This window comes from Alexandromys fortis, unplaced genomic scaffold (genome assembly GCF_014885135.2).
Source record: "Alexandromys fortis isolate MF-2015 unplaced genomic scaffold, M_Fortis_MF-2015_v1.1 scaffold_223, whole genome shotgun sequence".
In the NCBI taxonomy this organism is placed as follows: domain Eukaryota; kingdom Metazoa; phylum Chordata; class Mammalia; order Rodentia; family Cricetidae; genus Alexandromys; species Alexandromys fortis.
In genome coordinates this window covers 1,044,520-1,063,993 of record NW_026068095.1, presented here as the reverse complement: position 1 = coordinate 1,063,993, position 19,474 = coordinate 1,044,520, and the positions used below count along the sequence as shown (strand labels likewise).

At 40.9% G+C, this 19,474-nt stretch overlaps 1 protein-coding gene across 1 annotated transcript in view; it reads right to left on the bottom strand.

Moving 5' to 3' along the window:
- Dusp16 (dual specificity phosphatase 16) overlaps window positions 1-19,474 on the bottom strand; it is an 89,795-nt gene that overhangs the window by 19,658 nt on the left and 50,663 nt on the right. The window contains exon 4 of the mRNA XM_050123219.1: window positions 5,347-5,510. Within this exon, the coding sequence (XP_049979176.1) occupies window positions 5,347-5,510 (164 nt within the window). The remainder of the gene's footprint in view (window positions 1-5,346; window positions 5,511-19,474) is intronic.

Sequence of the window (19,474 nt, the reverse complement as noted above, 5' to 3'; positions counted from 1 at the left end):
TTCATCCTGTTAATTAAGGCTGGTGGTGAGAATTTCATAATGAAGGCAACAGTATGAGGACATACAGTATGTGACATAAAGTCTCACTAAATATTACATCGCTTTATCCTATTTTTAAAACAGCTTGTAACTGGGCATAGTGGCACATGCCTGTAATCCCAGCACTCAGCAGGCTAAAGTAAGAAAGATCACAAGTTCAAGGCCAGTCTGGGCTCCATAATGAGACCCCCTCCTTTCTTATAGGTAGAATGTAAGTTATGTGATATGAAATTTTATATATATTACCCAAAAAGCATGTAATGTAAATTTTCCATGAATTCAAACTTTTCATTTATCTATCTATCTATCTATCTATCTATCTATCTATCTATCTATCTATCTATCTATCTATTTAAAGACAGGGTTTCTTAATGTAGCCCTGGCTATCCTGGAACTTACTCTATAAACCAGGTTGGCCTTGAACTCATAGAGATCCACCTGCCTCTGTCTTCTGAGTGCTGGGATTAAAGGTGTGTGCCACCACCACCTGGCTAATTCAAATTTTACTTCCTCTTAATTGGCATTAACCTGAATAAAGCAGGTCAGCTCTAGGAAAGGGTTCTCCTGCAGAGTAAAACCATGAACTTAAACAATGGTTAACACATAATTAAATATGTCCAAAAATAATATTTATGGCCAGGTGTGGTGTTACAGATCTCTCTCAGTTCATGAACCAGCTGGTCTACATAGTAAGTACCAGGTCAGTCAGGATTCCATAGCAGAACTCTATCTCAAAACAAAACAAAGACAGTCATATTTATGAGTCAAAAGAGAATGTTTAATTCTGTTATTGTAATTTCCATTAACTTACTTCTTTGAGACAAGGTCTTGCTATACACAGCAGGTAGCCTGCGCTGGCCTGGGATGTTCTGTATCCCCCAGGCTGGCCTTGACTGGCAGCTCTCCTGCCTCTAAAGTGCAGGGGTTGCCTGCCTGCACTATCAACACTTGGCACATCACACTTTTTATTTCATTTAAAAGTTTACCTCCTAGAGTAGGAAATACACTCTCTCTACAGTTAGGACTAAGTCTATAATCTGTTCATAAGATTATGGAGTCTTATGGATACTGACGAAAAGATGGCCTTACTAAGACTGTCCCCCTCCACACACACACACACACACACACACACACACACACACACACAAAGTTCTTTATGTTCAGCTAGTCTCACTGAGTCATACAGGCATTGCACCTCTGGTTAATGTTACTTTAATTTTTCTGAAGTCAATTTGCATTCAACATTGACCTCAAGTTCTCTCTCCTCCTCCTCCTCCAGAGTGGCTAGGTGGAGAATTGACATGAAAACTGTTTCTACCCAAAGCTGTCTCTCAGCCATCGTGTGGTGCTGCTTCAGTATTGCCAGTCAGGCCACATAAAGCAGCAAGCCAGGTAACACAAGTCTTTAATCCCAGCACCTGGGAGGCAGAGGTAGAGGGATTTCTGAGTTCAAGGCCAGCCTGGTCTATAGAGTTCCAGCACAGTCAGAGTTGTTACATAGAGAGATACTGATACTGTCTCAGAAAACAGACAGAACACACACACACACACACACACACACACACACACACACACGCTGATGGCAGATACTTTACTGACAGTGGGTCGCTCCAGAACAACAGTTTCAGGCTACTCACAGTAGGTAATTTTATCAGCACTCTTTTACTTTTATGGGATAAAGGAGGAAACTAATCAAAGAACTTGAGGGCTGGACAGCCAGCTCAGTGGCAGAACACTTGCCCAGCACACACAAGGTTCCAGAGTTATAAGAGAAAAAAAAATCATTCATATAGCTGAGAGTCTCAAACTTCTCTCAGTCCAGATAAGAAAAAGGCATCAGCAATGACTTTAATACAGTACAATCAACGTTTCTCATTTCAACTGTAAAGACCAGAGAACAAGAGAACGGATTATAAGAAACAAACAGTACGGTGTAAGGGGAAGGAAAAGGATCCTTTGCAGCCGTGAGTTCAGGTTTTCCGCAGACAGCACACCTCTAGAATGTGAGAAGTAACTAGTTCATGCAAACAGTTGGACCTTAATGTCCACTAAGGTACCCAAGGCTTCATATAGCTCTCACCATCTAAAGTGTGGCCACGCCAAACTGAGCTGTAAAGTATAAAACACATGGCAGACCTCGAAAACTTAATACAATGAAAAGAACATAAACACATATTTATAGACTATTAAAATATTGACTTAAGTGAATGACTTAATTAAAATTAACTCTAAATTGTAGTTAACGTTTTAAATAAAGCTACTAGAATATTTTAAATTATGCATGTGACTTGTATTATATTTTTACTGAAAATCACTGATGAAGAATTAGTTGTTAAAAAAAAAAAAAACAGAAGGGGGCAGAACTCAAGTATGATCCCAAAGACCGATGGGATTTGCCAGTCCTTCTGTACAGCCTGATACAGAGAACTCCATTTTCCAGAAAACAGCTAAGATCTGCCACTGAAGCCCATGACAAGATTTTGGGTGAATGACTTAACAATCTAGGGCCAGCCTACATCCCAATCCTGTGGATTAAACACAACAATGTAAACAGTCTGAGCTTGAAGACCTCACTATATAGCTCAGGCTGGTGCATGTTGGGATTACAGATGTAAACCATTATTCCTAGGAGCCAAGCACTTTAAATATATTATAATATGTAATTGAAATTTGGGGTCAACTTATCTTCAACAACTTACCATTGCATTATACTCCCTCCATTATATTAACTATGAGCCTCCTAAGAAAATAGCTGTGCTTTTAACATATTCTGGTGGCATTTTATTTTGTGTGTGCATATACATATTCACATGAATGCGTGCGTTCACATGTGTGTACTGTGCATATGTTTGTGTGTATAAGCATGCTCACATGTGCATGTGGAAGCCAGAGGTCAACCTTAAGTGTTACTCCTTGATAGCAATCCACTTTATTGTTTTAGGTAGGGTCTCTTAACAGGACCTAGGGCTTGCTGAGAAGACTAAGCTGGCTGCACAGTGGACTCCAGGGATCTAATTGTCTGCACCTCGTCCATGCTGGAATTGTAAACACAGACCAGTACTCCGTTTTTAACATAGGTGGTGGGGATGGAATTCAAATCCTCATAAACGTGCTGCATGCACTTTACTGATCAAGCTATCTCCCTAAACCTAGCACACATGCTCAAGCCACGGCCAGTGACAGACCACTTCCTGTTGCCTGTGTAAGATGTAAGAGCTCTCAGCTGCCTCTCCAGCACCATGTCAGCCTGCACACCATCATGACAATGGACTAAACCTAGGCACTGTAAGTCACCCAATTAAAAGTTTTCCTTTATAAGAGTTGCCATGGCCATGGTGTCTCTTCTCAGCAATAAAAACCCTAATTAAGACAATGATGATTATAAAAGAGTAAATCTGTGCCATGTATCTGTAATCCCAGCCTTCTGAAAGTAGTAGCAAGAGGATCAGAAATTCAAAGCCAGCCTCAGCTAAAAAAGCTCAAGACTAACCAGGGCTTATGGACCCTGTCTAAGAAAAATGAAACTTAAACAACTAAAAACAAAACGGGGTCATGTTGTGAGTTCATTTAACACTTCTGGAATAACAATTTTCTCACCTAGCACAATAAAAGTGGCTAACTAAATCTCTAAAATCTTCAGCTCAAAAATTCTTGTCAACAATGAACCTCGTGGTCAAAAACAAATTCCTGTCCAGTGTTTCGAAGTTGCTCAGCTTTCCAATGCGCCTTCAGCTCTCTCTTCCACACCTTATGACAGTCCTCCATAGTGACTTCTGCTGACACTATTGTCCCATAAACTCCTCTAAGTCCATTCTCCACCCACAAAGACTCTGCATTCTCTGTTTACTGCACACCTACAAGTCCATGCAGCAAGTGACACCAGAAAGCTGTGCATTTCCCGATTCTCAATCCAGGTTCTGGGCTGACTGCCTTCACCCCGTGAGTCCTCACCCAGTTGTTAGGGTGAAAACGGAACAGAGAAAACTCAATGTGTCATTGTCAAAAATAAATAATACAATGTTCTGTAACTATTTGTACTAACTGGTTAAGGTTTACCAAGAATAAACAGAAACCTTAACTAGTGCTTTAATTTTTTTTTTAACCTGGATTAAATAAGCCAAACATCTCTAGCTTTGCTACAGGAACACATGTAACTTTAGAAAGTTAATTTTGCTTTCTGTAACAGTTTACTAATCTGTAAAACAGGATTAATAGTAAGCCACATGCTCAAAGGCACTATGACCCCACCAGAGGGGTTCTGTTCATATATAAACTGTCAAATCTCAAGTAGGCAGATCTCAGTAAAAAGCAAAAATATTAATAACACACTGTGGAGGCAAATCCTACAGAAGCAGGGGCTTTGCTGGAAAAACAGTGAAAATGCCTCACCGATGCCCAAAGACAATATTTTTCCTCCTAAAACATTTGTTTTCTATCCGCTAAGAAGACCACTATGTACTTTCCAGCCAGTCTGACTGTTCCCATCACTCCAGAAGACACTAAGGGTAACCGCTGCCTTCATCAGGATCACCAAGAGCTGCATTTGGATTGCCACGTGCTTCCTCAATTAGTAACACCGTAAATTAAGACATTTTTAGAGAAAATTCACTTTTCCAAACAGGAAGAGAACTTTTATTTCTGAGCATGTAAGCTGCAGAATCAGATCACAGGTCTACTGTTGTGTCTGTGCGTTAGCACAGAAGCCTCCATCCAATCTGCGTTTCTATAGCAGGTTATGCCTACTCAGTGCTATCCACAGCTTTCCAGCAAGAATCCATAATCCTCTCTGCAAATTGTTCCAGCCAGCTTCAAACACAGCAGAACTGACAGAGCACACTTCTGAGTCTCTGTCCTTGGCGTTCTTGATCATCTCTCCCCATTCTGCTGCCAGCTGTCGCCATGAGGACCTTCCTCAATCTAGGCCTGACCTGATGCATTGTAGGACACCCAATTACAGTAATACAAAAACTACCAGCCCAAGAAGACAAAGCTAATGGTATGAATGAATGAATGAAAGAAAGAAAGGAAGGAAGGAAGGAAGGAAGGAAGGAAGGAAGGAAGGAAGGAAGGAAGGAATCTTATTTCAAGTTTCTTGGACCTATGAGGAAAACAAACAGCAACAGTTTGGGTGTCCTATGGCAATAAGTAATACCAAAGCAATACTGGAAAGATAATGCGACCCCTGTGGGAGGGAGCTCGTCCGGCACACTAACGGTGCTCCTCCTCTCTGGGATCACAGAATGTCCACCGCTGCTTCTCCAGCTGCTACCAACAGACACATACAGAAAGGCGTTTGGAAGCACCCACCTTGTTGAGGACATCTCGTTGGCAGCCAAGATAGAGATTGGGAAGAATTCGAGTTGGCCCAATGTTGGCAACAGGTAAGCAAGGCTGAGATATGCAGGTAGGGACTAGAGTGGATTTTCCTTCACAGAGGCCAGGGAAACAACGAGAGAACTCAGCAAACCCACCTAAGAATAAACATTGTATGATTATGCCATGTACAATGTAAAATAAACCAGCCTTCTGGAACTACTTGACTAAAACCATTTAAAACAGACCCAAGCAGGTAACACTGCCTATGCACATTTTTCCCACAGCTGCTGATGCTAAAACTGGTGTAGAATCCAGCGCTGACTCCAGCTTATAAGGCTGTAGTATGGACTGGCAAGTTCCAAGGGCCCTGAAGATAATAATCACTGCCTTCCTTAGACAGTCTCTTAATCCTCACATACTCTATGACATGTGATCCCCTTTCTCTCTCCATAAAAATGTTATCTATGGGACATTAAGGATTTTAAGTTCACAATAGCAAACAAATAGGTATTTTAAAAAGTGATAAATTGAGTGTTACTTGTTTAGAGTATAAAAATAATGCTGTAAATTCTTCCAGGATTCTGGGTAGTAGTGGTGGTGGATAAGACAAGGTCATGAGCCAGGCAGTGGTGGCACCCGCCTTTAATCCAGCACTCGGGGAAGGGAGAGGCAGGCGGATCTCTGTTGAGTTTGAGACCAGAATGGTCTATAGAGTGAGTTCCAGATCATCCCAGGCTACACAGAGAAACCCCATCTCAAAAAACAAACAAAACAGACAAGGTTGTGAGTAAGCCTGTTTGCTTCAGTCAGTCAGGATGTGGCTGCGGATGGCCCTGAGCTCCTCTCCTCCAACCTGGGTCACCCTGCCTGGACAGTTTTCTTAACCTTAAAACTTATCTTTATAACAAGTCATTACAGTTCTGCAGGCAGTCAAGGCTCCATCATTACTACTGTTCATTTTCCTAAGCACTACGAACAAATGTTTACAGAGCCTAGATCATCTATAGTATATGAATTCCCGTGGCAAGAGTCCTGGGTTCAGATTTAGAACTTGGGGTTGTCCCCCATCCCCCCACCAGGTTTTTTTTTTTAAAAAAAAAAAACATATTTATTTAGTGAGTGTGTGTGTCAGTGTATGTGTGTGTGAGTGTGTGTGTATGTGTCAGTGTGTGTTTAGGGGGATGGTACGAAGGCCAGAGGACAGCTTGCTGGGGTCAGTTCTCTTTTTCTGCCACGTGAGCTCCAGGAATGGGACTCAGGTGATCAGGTTTGCCAGCAAAGCCTTACCCCACTAAGCCACCTCATCAGTGCCCGTCCTGTGGTCCCAGGTGTCTATTTCTAATGAATTGCCCTATGGTCTTCATGAAGTGTCAGAGTCTGGCCACAGTTCAAAAGAGAAAAATCCGTGGACTCCTCTGAAGGGGGCAAATGTGAACAAGGTCTTCACAGGGGTTTCCAATTTAAGTAAACACTCCTATCCAAATTAAAACACAGGAATCAAACTGTTTCTGATAAATTCCTTACTACCCAAACCCTTACTTCTTAATATCTCAACTCAGGAACCTTGAAGATTAGAATTATGGGAAATACTTGCTCAACTCAAGCATAATCCAGCTGGACCCTGTTTCTACTTATGTGCAACCCAGGGTCCAGGACCAGTGAGAGACAACAGAATTTGCAAAGCAATTAAGCCATAACAAAAATAAGTCAACATTCCTATCTCCAGTCTAAGTACTGTAATTTTAAAGCTATTCTTACACATGAGAAATTGAAAGGTCTTAAACTAAACTGGTAGATCAGATCAGATTGGCTGCAGAAATTCAAATTACTCTGTAAAATGAACAAGGCCCTCAGATCTGCCCTGCACCATACACACACACAGCAGGGAAAGCAAGAATACGAGCCCCTAAACTCAGGTTCACTCCGGGTCCAGCACATTCTAGATGTCTGATGTGGTTAAGGTTACTGAATCCAACTCCGAGTTTCCTCATCTAAAAGTATTAACTTAGCTCATTTGCAGTATTGCGTGTGGCACACAGCAAGCACTCAAGCAGGTATCCGTGGTTATTACTCCTCGACCCTGGCACCTCCTTAGGATCCGCCTAAGACACACAGTGAGAAGGCAGAGCCTCTAAGCCTTAGGATCTAAGGTTACATTTCCCAAGGGTATGTCAGAGCACTGGCGTCCTGAAAGAAGCTGACAGACAGGACTTGTCCAGAAAGTAAAACACTGCACATATCTCCCTGAGAGAGTCACAGCTCCTATAGCACAGTAAGGACCCTAAACATATTACCTCCAAAGAAAATGGCTTAATTTACTTAAGACAAATAAGTTTTTCCAAACTGATTTAAGCATGGAAATCCCTCTAAAATCTTTAGCCGATGGTGGCATTCTATACAAGTAAACGCTAGGCTGGAAGTGCCGACTGCGATCAACTAGACTTCCTCCACCTAAGTGTAGCTGCGAATGGTCTCCGAGGCAGGCAGCATGGGCCGTGCTGTCCACTGTTTAGATGGATTTCTGGTTACAGAATACAGTTGCTGTAAGGCGGGGCCCTGCGGGTGGGTCTACAGCAGCACAGTAAAGGCTGTCACTTTTCTTTCTTCAGTTTATGCCAACTGACAGGCAGGCACTATTTTGATTATAATTAATTGTATGATAAAATTTTAATATCTATGTGTTGTTGTTTAACCTAAGAATTGTTTTGGAGTAATCTCTGGCTCCAAGACAGTTCATAGGAAGTCTGTCATTTGCTATAGGAAATCCTACAGCCAGTAGCCTCTAAGTTACCCGGCCACTGGGGAGTAGCCTCTTACACTATATATGCCGATGTAAAGCTGGCCTCTTTTCTGGCTGCAGAATTCGGTTGCTGTTCTCTGGTCCAGAAGAGGATTCTGATTTGTGAGTCTACCCCTAAACAAACAACCATCTATTATTCTCAATTCTGAGCTAGTGTAGGATTTCTCTTAAGCGTCCTACTTCAGTCATTTAAGACAACAAAACCACATTCCAGTAAAATATTTTTAGAGAATGAAAATCCAAAAAACACCTCTTGACTTACACTTTAAATTTGTAAATAATCAGACTGAAAAATAACAACAGAATATACAGAACAAAAACTATGACAAGCAGTACTGAGATTACAGGTGTGGCCTACATGCCTGGCTCTACAGGTATTGTCTTAATCTTTATCATATGCTATGAAATAAATGTCATCACTATTCCTATTTGCATACAAGAACACAGAGGCTCAGAATTACATTCTGTGGTAATTAGCTGAGCTATGGGATGAGTTTACTTCGTAAATCCTCTAACTTGTGTGCAGGGACAGCCTTACTGTTACCTATGGTGTTCCAAGCTTACAACTCTCATTGGCTGGTTCTCAGAGCGAGTCCAACAGTGGGTATAGCCCTTCTCCAAACTGATGAAAAGTCTTATTTTCCCCAAAGAGGGGGTGTAAGGGTGTGTCTCTGTGTGTGTGTATATGTGTCGCAGAAGTTTCAGTAAGAGAGAAGAAAGAGAAGTATATCTAATATGACCAGAGATAAGAGACTTACTAAATACAAATGCTGGGGGAGATGTAAACCATGTCTGTTATTAGGCTTTCTTACAAAGCAATGGGTGAGGAGTTATGGACCCTAAGGCAGCCACACTGGAAGGTTTGTATGATGGAATACTCCCTTCATATCCCTTCCCCTAGTTCTCAAACTATATACTCTAGCCCTTCCTAGGACCCAGAAGCCATAAGCAATTAAAACAGAATTGTGTGAACTGCTTGTAAGGGGTAGAGGGATACTCAAAAGAAGGTCCCATGACCCTGTCTACCCACTACTTCTACAAGGGAATGTCAACCATCAACAAGCCCAGCTAAGATGATCTTTGGCAAAGTGACCCAATAAACTTCTGAAGATAGTGGCAACATGGCTTAGGGGATAGTCATGTACAACAACTCACATGGAATCCATAATAAAGTTCACAAGTAACTAGCTAAAACGTCAAGACACCATGGTTTGTTCATGATCAGATTCACAAGCTGACAGTTAAGCAAAAGCTGTCTTTCAGAGGGACACACTTCTGCATCCTCCAAAAACAACTTTCAATCATATTAAGTCAGTCAGCCTAGCTGTCTACAGTCCAGCTGTACCATTAATTAGTACAGGGACCCTAAGTCACTTTAACTTCAATGCACCTCAAAAGTATGGTTGGTTCTAAAAAATTCCATGGCAAGGAATTAAAATTAAATGACAGAAACCACTATTCAACCTCAAAACAAAAATGCCAAACCAGGGGCTGGAGAAGTGGCTCAGAGGTTAAGAGCATTGCCTGCTCTTCCAAAGGTCCTGAGTTCAATTCCCAGCAACCACATGGTGGCTCACAACCATCTGTAACAGGGTCTGGTGCCCTCTTCTGGCCTGCAGGCATACACACAGACAGAACATTGTATACATAATAAATAAATAAATAAATTAAAAAAATGCCAAACCAACAATACATGGTAAAATGCTCTATAAAACCAGAGAAGCCCTGCGAGGTGGTGCACACCTTTAATACATGCCAGCACAGGGGCAGAAGCAGGCGGCTGAGTTCAGGCCAGCTAGGTCTACACAGCAAGTTCCATCCAACCAAGGCTACATAGTAAGACTTTGTTGCTGAATAAACATACTTTTGCTGGGTATTTTCAACTAATATTTCAACTAGTACAAACACTAATAGCCAAACTTTGAAATATTTAATAGTTTTCAATGAAACTGGAACATCATTTAGTGCTCAGTCTGGCTTGAAATGTTCCAAACTTCCAGAAACTCCTCCATCTGTCAAAGAGTACATTTCCCTGCTTGCTCTTTATCTGTGACGGCATCCACTCTGCTGGCTGACTCCCGCCTTCACTGAGTGTTTTCCACCCACCGACCTCTCAGTCACTGGTGTGTTCTAGCAACTCCAGTTTCATTTCATTGATTAACAACAGATGAGACGCTGAGCTACCCTGAACCTTCCGATGCTGTCTGTAGCCTCATCAGCAACTAAGTTTCAAAATATCTAAACTGTCCCCTTTCCTTTCAAAGATTCTCTTGCAAACAATATCTACATCAAGAGAAAGGCATACACAGCATATTTATGTACATTTTATTCCAAAAGGGCTGCCAGATACAAACTAAAAGCAGCAAACTATCTGACCTTGCCACAAGGCTCGCAGTCCTAAGCAATCAATGTTTGTGTATTATAAAACCCATATCAGCATTTTGTTAAACTTTTCCCTGTGAAAAACCATACTTAAAACTCTCGGTATTTTAAGAGTCATCATGGACGGTCTCACTGATACTACTCTGCTCCCTACATTCTATGCTGTTCACCTGGGAATGCAGGAAACCTGAGATGGCAGTAACGCCCATGTATTTCCCGAACACACAGCTGAGCTTCAGAAGAGCACTAGTCCCCGTGGCTCTCAAGTTTTACCAGGCAGTCAGAGGCTCTGGTTTGGAGAGAAATGGAGAGGGAGGGAATAACAGACACACTACAAGGGTGCTGTTAGTTAATCTGCCACCAGTCAACCAAAAGAATGCATATACAGAAATAAGAACGTATTATTTTGGACAGAGAAAACATCTGGTATAGTTTCAAAGGCGTGTATCACTTATATGCCACTGTGTTCTCATTCAGCCAAGAGAAAGTTCTTCTCTGAGGGCACCTCCTTTATAACACCAATCAAAGGTATTATTTTCTGCTAAAAAAAAAAATCACTGTGAGGCACCATTACATTATGGTGGGAGGAAATATGCCATGCAAAATAAAATAAGATGCAAAAGAATTCCACTAAGCAATTCCAATTACTTCTCTTTCTTGGCTCATTTGTAATCAGCTAAAAAAGTTATGGTCTAAAAGTAAAAAAAAATTACATAATTAACAAAACTAACACTTCACTATAACTCAGTAACATTTCATTTTTAATTAATTAGTTTTTATTTTATTTTTGAGACAGGATCATACTGGGTAATAATATAGTTCTAAAATTCACCATAGGGACCATTCTGACCTAAAATTTGCATTTGCATCCCAAGTCCTGAGATTATAACTATGAATATATAACCATATCTAGCTTCACAATTTTTCTAAGTCTCGAATTCTAAAAATCGAGCCATATCCCTTTAACCAAACTAAATACGATGTCAACTACTTTAAGGCTAATTCTCTATAGGGAGAAAGAGCGCTTTCATCCAAACAGACAAGTAGTCACCGGAGCTTTAACTGATAGAGTTGCCTAACATGGGAGGCAGAACTAAAAAGAACCACCCACTCCACATTCTGAATGAAGTCTACGTGCAGAAATGGCATATAAGAAAATTTACTTTCTAGAAAACATTTTCCAATATAATATATATATAATATGCAAATTTAACTTGAATTTTAAATAATTTTCATATACTTCATATTTTCTCATTTTAAGACAGTTTTCTAGCCTGATGATCCCATAGGCAGACCTTTCCATGACATGAGCAGAATCCCTGTTTGATTATTTTAGGATGTAGGAGGAAACTGAAGCACTCGTCACCTCTAGAGATGTTACTAGTCTGGGTTTGCTCTTGTTGGGCTTAGCATTTATTCATCTTATAAAAGAATGGGATGCATATGCTATCTATACACGTGCATATAATATACTCTGGTCATATTGAGAGTGTGATTTCAGTTCCCAGAAAATGCAGAGTGGCAGCTAGTTTACTGAACATTGGCCTGTCAGTCAATGCACAGGTGGACCTAGAAACAACTTCTCTTAAATACACACCTCCAGGGTTTCTAACAAATGCCTCAAATAAGCAAAGACCTTTGAAAAGAGCACGGCACGGGCTGGAGAGGAGCCAGGTTCAACCCCCAGCACCCACCTGGCTGTTCACAACCATCATTAACTCCAGCTTCAAAGGAATGTGACACCGTCTTCTGGCCCCTGAGGGTACCAGGAATATAGATCTATGTGAAGGCAAAACACCCATACACATAAAATAAATCTTTAAAGTTTTTAATAATGCAACAAAAATAATCAAAAATAAGACAACCCAAATCCATCATCTCACTGTAAAAAATCAACAAGTTCTGTAAATAGAACCAAGTTCACAGGGAAAAACTCCGTCCGATCCTCCAGTACAATTAGGATGAGAAGACAACAGCGGAGTCCACAGTATCAAAGACTTCCTGGGAGGAAGGATTTCGGGGGACTCTGCTTCCAACAGCACGGAAGGGGAATCATATGTTCATTTGTTACCTGGAATGCAGAGTTCTTAGCTTGAACTTTTAGACTTAATGCCCTAACCTCCAAGCTTACATTTCAACCTCCTTTGGTCACTTCAATGAAAGGATATATGGCTACCTAAATATAAGTTCAAAGCCAAATCTCCCTCCTGACTTCAGTATCCAGTTAGTGCTTGCTCCACTCCCAAGTCACCTGAGGATACCAACGGTAATTCTACAGAATGTCTCTCTCTTCCGCTCTACCACACTACAAAGTTTAAAACCGCATACACCTCATACTTGAATAAACTCAGAACTCCCTCAAATTCATCTCTCCTTTTTTGTAATCTATTTCTACTCTGCTGCCAGATAAAAATTACAAAATAGTGTTTTGATGTTATTCCCTAACTATTCATAAAATCTAAAATATGTGGCAAACAACCTAATCCCAATCTAATATTTAGGCTACTGCCTCTATCATCATCTTACATATGCCTAACATAGAAAACTGCTTTTATATTTGGATGGGCTCTGTCAAGTCAATGCTTCATTTCATACATTCTTAGAAACTATAAAACTTATACTGGCTATCGGGCAGAGTAATGACTAACCTGGTAACTGAATTTGTGTGTGTGTGTGTGTGTTGTGATCTATAATCCATTGTGAATAACATTCTTATAATCACTTCACCATTTAACAAAGTGCCTAGCATATAATTAGAAATCTGCAAATGTTTATTGAATCCTTTTTTGTTACAATGAATAACTGTTGATGGACACAAGTTTTGTATATTTTTAGTATTCAAAAAGGATTTCCTGATTCCATTCAAAGACAAAAGTTAAGCTGGCATGGGTGGGGGCACAAAACCTGTTTCCTATTTGTAGATGACAATGCCCCAGAGACTCTCAGATGAGAAAAAAGGCACAGAACAAGAAAATAATTTTCCGGTACTAAAGGGAAAAAGGTACATCTAGTGACTGCCATTTTGGTCAGCCAAAAGCAACACTGTAGACTCATGTCTTTACCCAGGGAACTTTTACAAAGACACAGCAAGCCAATTTTCTCAGGCATCCTAAGTGGCCCAGGAGAGTCTCTATCTTTATGGCTCAGGGAATCAAGGGCACAACACCTTACAAAACCTTTAGGACAGTGGTTACAATCACACCCCAAGGAGGATGAGGGGGCTGCTGTTAGTGCCATAGTAATCTGAATGTTTTGTTTCTAAACCTCCCAGTTAGCCTAAAGTGGCCTTGACCTCACAATTCTTCTGTGTCAGCCTTCTACAGGTTTGTGCCACCACACCCACGTTTTGTGGTGCTGAGGATTAAATCCAGAGCTTCAGGAACACTAGGCAAGCACTGTGCTAGCCTGAGCTGTATCTCCAGGCTTTAAATAATGTGTTATTTGCAGAAGGGGAGTGTGTCACGGCACACATATGGAGGCCAAAGAACAACTCCTTGGGGTTATCTCTCCCTTCTACTTTTATGTGGGTTCTGGAAATTGAATTCAGGTCACCAGGTTTGTGTAGCAGGAGTTTTTACCAATGAGCTACCACACTGCACTTCCCCCCACTGAATCGGAAGGAACTTCCGCACTCAAATATTACTCAGTTTTCAAAGTTCAACAAAATTCCATTGCTGTAACTAAATCTTCTCCTAGTTTCATTTTTTTTAAAGATTTATTTTTTATTTTATTGGTGTTTTGCCTGTGTTTAAGTTTGTGTGAGGGTACTGAATCCCTTGGAACTGGAGTTGCAGACAGTTGTAAGCTGCCATGTGCTGGAAATTAAACCCAGGTCCTATGGAAGAGCAGCCAGTGCTCTTAACCACTGAGCCCTATCTTCCCCTATTTCTACAGACTTCACACTGAACTGTCTCTTATCACCATATCACACAGCACATAATCACGTGCTTCCCTTTGTTTCATTCTATTTAAATGTTTCCCCAAATTAGCCAGGAAACTCTCAAGGACAGGGACAAGCCTTTGCTCTCTCAGTGGCCCCTTCCCTAGAGTCAGGTCCACAGCACAACCACAAATGTGCCCAACAAATTCTGAAGGCTCATAGCAAAAAAGCTAAATATACCTAGACCTGGCATCTCTCCAGAGCACATAACCGGCAAAAGTGGGGCGAAAGTAGATGATGTCACTGTTGTCTTCCAGGCTCGTGAGAAAGTCAGCACGAGGAAACAAGTAACGACTTTATCAAAAGGCATGCTCTCGGGCCTTGTGTCTTAGTCACTGGTAGCTAGGAAGTGACAAACACACCAGCAGATAACAAATGCGGAAAGACAATCTAATTTAAATAATTTCATGCAAACTAAGATTCAGAAAACACCAGGCAAATCCATGGCAACTAGTAGGCAATAGTGATTCTTTTTTTGTCTAATTTGCTTAAGTATAACTGGCAAGTAAAACTTATATTTTTATAAGTAATCATTTGATACAAATTTTAAAATGTTACCATAGTTCATATCTATCTTTTTTTGTGGCTATAAAATAACACATCCTATTCTCTTAGCAGATTTCAAGTATATTATTCACTATACTCACCAAGTTGTAACCTCTAGAAACCTACTCAATAGCTCAGATCATTTAATCAGCACCCATTCAACTGTTTCCTTTTTGCTTTGTTTGTTTGTGTTTTTAAGCAGGGTCTGATATAAGCCAAGGATTGATCACCTAAACTCCTCACGCTTCTGCTTCCACTTCCCAAGAGACACAACCACGAGCACAGGCCACCACGCCTGACTTCAACCCTCTCTGTCCCAGACTCAGTACGTGAGCGCAGCTGGTGCGGCACTGCTCCTCTGCACCTGGCTCATCACTCGGCGAACTTCTTTACTGGTTCATGGTACAGAAAATAGCATGATTTTTCTTTCCCCAATCCTGAGATTGATCCCAGAGCAACAACTATGTTGGGCTGAGCTGTAACCCCCAGCCCTTTGCTTTGTAAAGCTAAATAATTCCATTGTATATGTAAATGTTTTTTCTATTTTCTGTGACTCTCAGTCACTTCAATTTTTTTTTGTTTTTTGTTTTGTTTCTGACAAATAATAACCAATTCTGAATAACTGGAGTGCTTTTATTGAAATATATTTATTTTAATCTTTTACCAGATGCTACAAGTTTTGGTGTGGAATGACTGAAAATGTTATTTCATTTTCAAAGTGAAGACACATCATACTAGATAATAGAATTAATAATAGTAGCACAAATAGCAACTCTATAACAAGAAAAAAGTTATTTCTATTAATTATGCTTTCCTTGGGAAGTGCAGTAATTCTGTAAAACAGAAACTTAACATTTATTAACAAAGCTATTAAATCACTCTAGACCCATTTAAAATACATAAAGACTCAATATACAGCCGGCAGTAGTGGCGCATGCCTTTAATCCCAGCACTAGGGAGGCAGAGGCAGGACCATCTCTGTGAGCCCGAGGCCACCCTGGTCTAGATATTCCAGGACCACCAGCACTACATAGAAAGGCCTGTCCCAAAAAGAGATAGAGACAGAGAAAGCACTCTTGATTCCCAATCTAGACTTAAGAAAATTCTAAAAGATTCTGGAAGCACTTGTAGGTGTGAGCCTTAGGCAATGGTGAGAGATTGAAGACTCAGGCCACTGAGCCACTCCCTGCATGTGAAAGAGCGGAAGTCTGTGATTCATCTGTGAGTTTTATCTGCTGTGCAGTTATCCTGTCACTCATCACAGGGCAGAAATGAGTTAGGGACACAGCTGAGTGGTTCAGAATTTGCCCTATGCTTGACTTCTATGAGGAGAAGGGGAGGGGGAGATGAGGAGGAGGAGAGGGGAGAAGAGAGGCTGCGAGTACATGGGCCTATCCCTCTCCACCATTCCTTCTAGAAACAAGGGGATGATGAGAGTCAACCGGGGACCTTACATGTGAAGCACAAACGCTACCACGGCACTACAGCAAAGCTGCCCTTCTGCATCTACTCAGTGGGGAAAGAGAGCCGGGCACAGCTACACCACCCATAATTCCAACACTCCAGAGGCTGGGCAAGAAGACTGAGTGCCACACGCAGGCTGGGGCAGCACATGTGGGTAGGATATGAAGTGGAGGCAGGAGGATCACGAGATGCGGATGTGGGTATATCTCAAGACTAACAACAACAACAACAACAAAAAGCTGGGGGCTGGAGAGATGGCTCAGTGGTTAAGAGCACTGGCTGCTTTTCCAGAGGTCCTGAGTTCAATTCCCAGCAACCACATGGTGGCTCCAAACCATCTGTAAAGAGATCTGGCACCCTCCTCTGGCGTGTGAGTATAAATGGAGGCAGAAAGTTGTATACATAATAAATAAATNTTCCAAAGGTCCTGAGTTCAATTCCCAGCAACCACATGGTGGCTCACAACCATCTGTAACAGGGTCTGGTGCCCTCTTCTGGCCTGCAGGCATACACACAGACAGAACATTGTATACATAATAAATAAATAAATAAATTAAAAAAATGCCAAACCAACAATACATGGTAAAATGCTCTATAAAACCAGAGAAGCCCTGCGAGGTGGTGCACACCTTTAATACATGCCAGCACAGGGGCAGAAGCAGGCGGCTGAGTTCAGGCCAGCTAGGTCTACACAGCAAGTTCCATCCAACCAAGGCTACATAGTAAGACTTTGTTGCTGAATAAACATACTTTTGCTGGGTATTTTCAACTAATATTTCAACTAGTACAAACACTAATAGCCAAACTTTGAAATATTTAATAGTTTTCAATGAAACTGGAACATCATTTAGTGCTCAGTCTGGCTTGAAATGTTCCAAACTTCCAGAAACTCCTCCATCTGTCAAAGAGTACATTTCCCTGCTTGCTCTTTATCTGTGACGGCATCCACTCTGCTGGCTGACTCCCGCCTTCACTGAGTGTTTTCCACCCACCGACCTCTCAGTCACTGGTGTGTTCTAGCAACTCCAGTTTCATTTCATTGATTAACAACAGATGAGACGCTGAGCTACCCTGAACCTTCCGATGCTGTCTGTAGCCTCATCAGCAACTAAGTTTCAAAATATCTAAACTGTCCCCTTTCCTTTCAAAGATTCTCTTGCAAACAATATCTACATCAAGAGAAAGGCATACACAGCATATTTATGTACATTTTATTCCAAAAGGGCTGCCAGATACAAACTAAAAGCAGCAAACTATCTGACCTTGCCACAAGGCTCGCAGTCCTAAGCAATCAATGTTTGTGTATTATAAAACCCATATCAGCATTTTGTTAAACTTTTCCCTGTGAAAAACCATACTTAAAACTCTCGGTATTTTAAGAGTCATCATGGACGGTCTCACTGATACTACTCTGCTCCCTACATTCTATGCTGTTCACCTGGGAATGCAGGAAACCTGAGATGGCAGTAACGCCCATGTATTTCCCGAACACACAGCTGAGCTTCAGAAGAGCACTAGTCCCCGTGGCTCTCAAGTTTTACCAGGCAGTCAGAGGCTCTGGTTTGGAGAGAAATGGAGAGGGAGGGAATAACAGACACACTACAAGGGTGCTGTTAGTTAATCTGCCACCAGTCAACCAAAAGAATGCATATACAGAAATAAGAACGTATTATTTTGGACAGAGAAAACATCTGGTATAGTTTCAAAGGCGTGTATCACTTATATGCCACTGTGTTCTCATTCAGCCAAGAGAAAGTTCTTCTCTGAGGGCACCTCCTTTATAACACCAATCAAAGGTATTATTTTCTGCTAAAAAAAAAAATCACTGTGAGGCACCATTACATTATGGTGGGAGGAAATATGCCATGCAAAATAAAATAAGATGCAAAAGAATTCCACTAAGCAATTCCAATTACTTCTCTTTCTTGGCTCATTTGTAATCAGCTAAAAAAGTTATGGTCTAAAAGTAAAAAAAAATTACATAATTAACAAAACTAACACTTCACTATAACTCAGTAACATTTCATTTTTAATTAATTAGTTTTTATTTTATTTTTGAGACAGGATCATACTGGGTAATAATATAGTTCTAAAATTCACCATAGGGACCATTCTGACCTAAAATTTGCATTTGCATCCCAAGTCCTGAGATTATAACTATGAATATATAACCATATCTAGCTTCACAATTTTTCTAAGTCTCGAATTCTAAAAATCGAGCCATATCCCTTTAACCAAACTAAATACGATGTCAACTACTTTAAGGCTAATTCTCTATAGGGAGAAAGAGCGCTTTCATCCAAACAGACAAGTAGTCACCGGAGCTTTAACTGATAGAGTTGCCTAACATGGGAGGCAGAACTAAAAAGAACCACCCACTCCACATTCTGAATGAAGTCTACGTGCAGAAATGGCATATAAGAAAATTTACTTTCTAGAAAACATTTTCCAATATAATATATATATAATATGCAAATTTAACTTGAATTTTAAATAATTTTCATATACTTCATATTTTCTCATTTTAAGACAGTTTTCTAGCCTGATGATCCCATAGGCAGACCTTTCCATGACATGAGCAGAATCCCTGTTTGATTATTTTAGGATGTAGGAGGAAACTGAAGCACTCGTCACCTCTAGAGATGTTACTAGTCTGGGTTTGCTCTTGTTGGGCTTAGCATTTATTCATCTTATAAAAGAATGGGATGCATATGCTATCTATACACGTGCATATAATATACTCTGGTCATATTGAGAGTGTGATTTCAGTTCCCAGAAAATGCAGAGTGGCAGCTAGTTTACTGAACATTGGCCTGTCAGTCAATGCACAGGTGGACCTAGAAACAACTTCTCTTAAATACACACCTCCAGGGTTTCTAACAAATGCCTCAAATAAGCAAAGACCTTTGAAAAGAGCACGGCACGGGCTGGAGAGGAGCCAGGTTCAACCCCCAGCACCCACCTGGCTGTTCACAACCATCATTAAC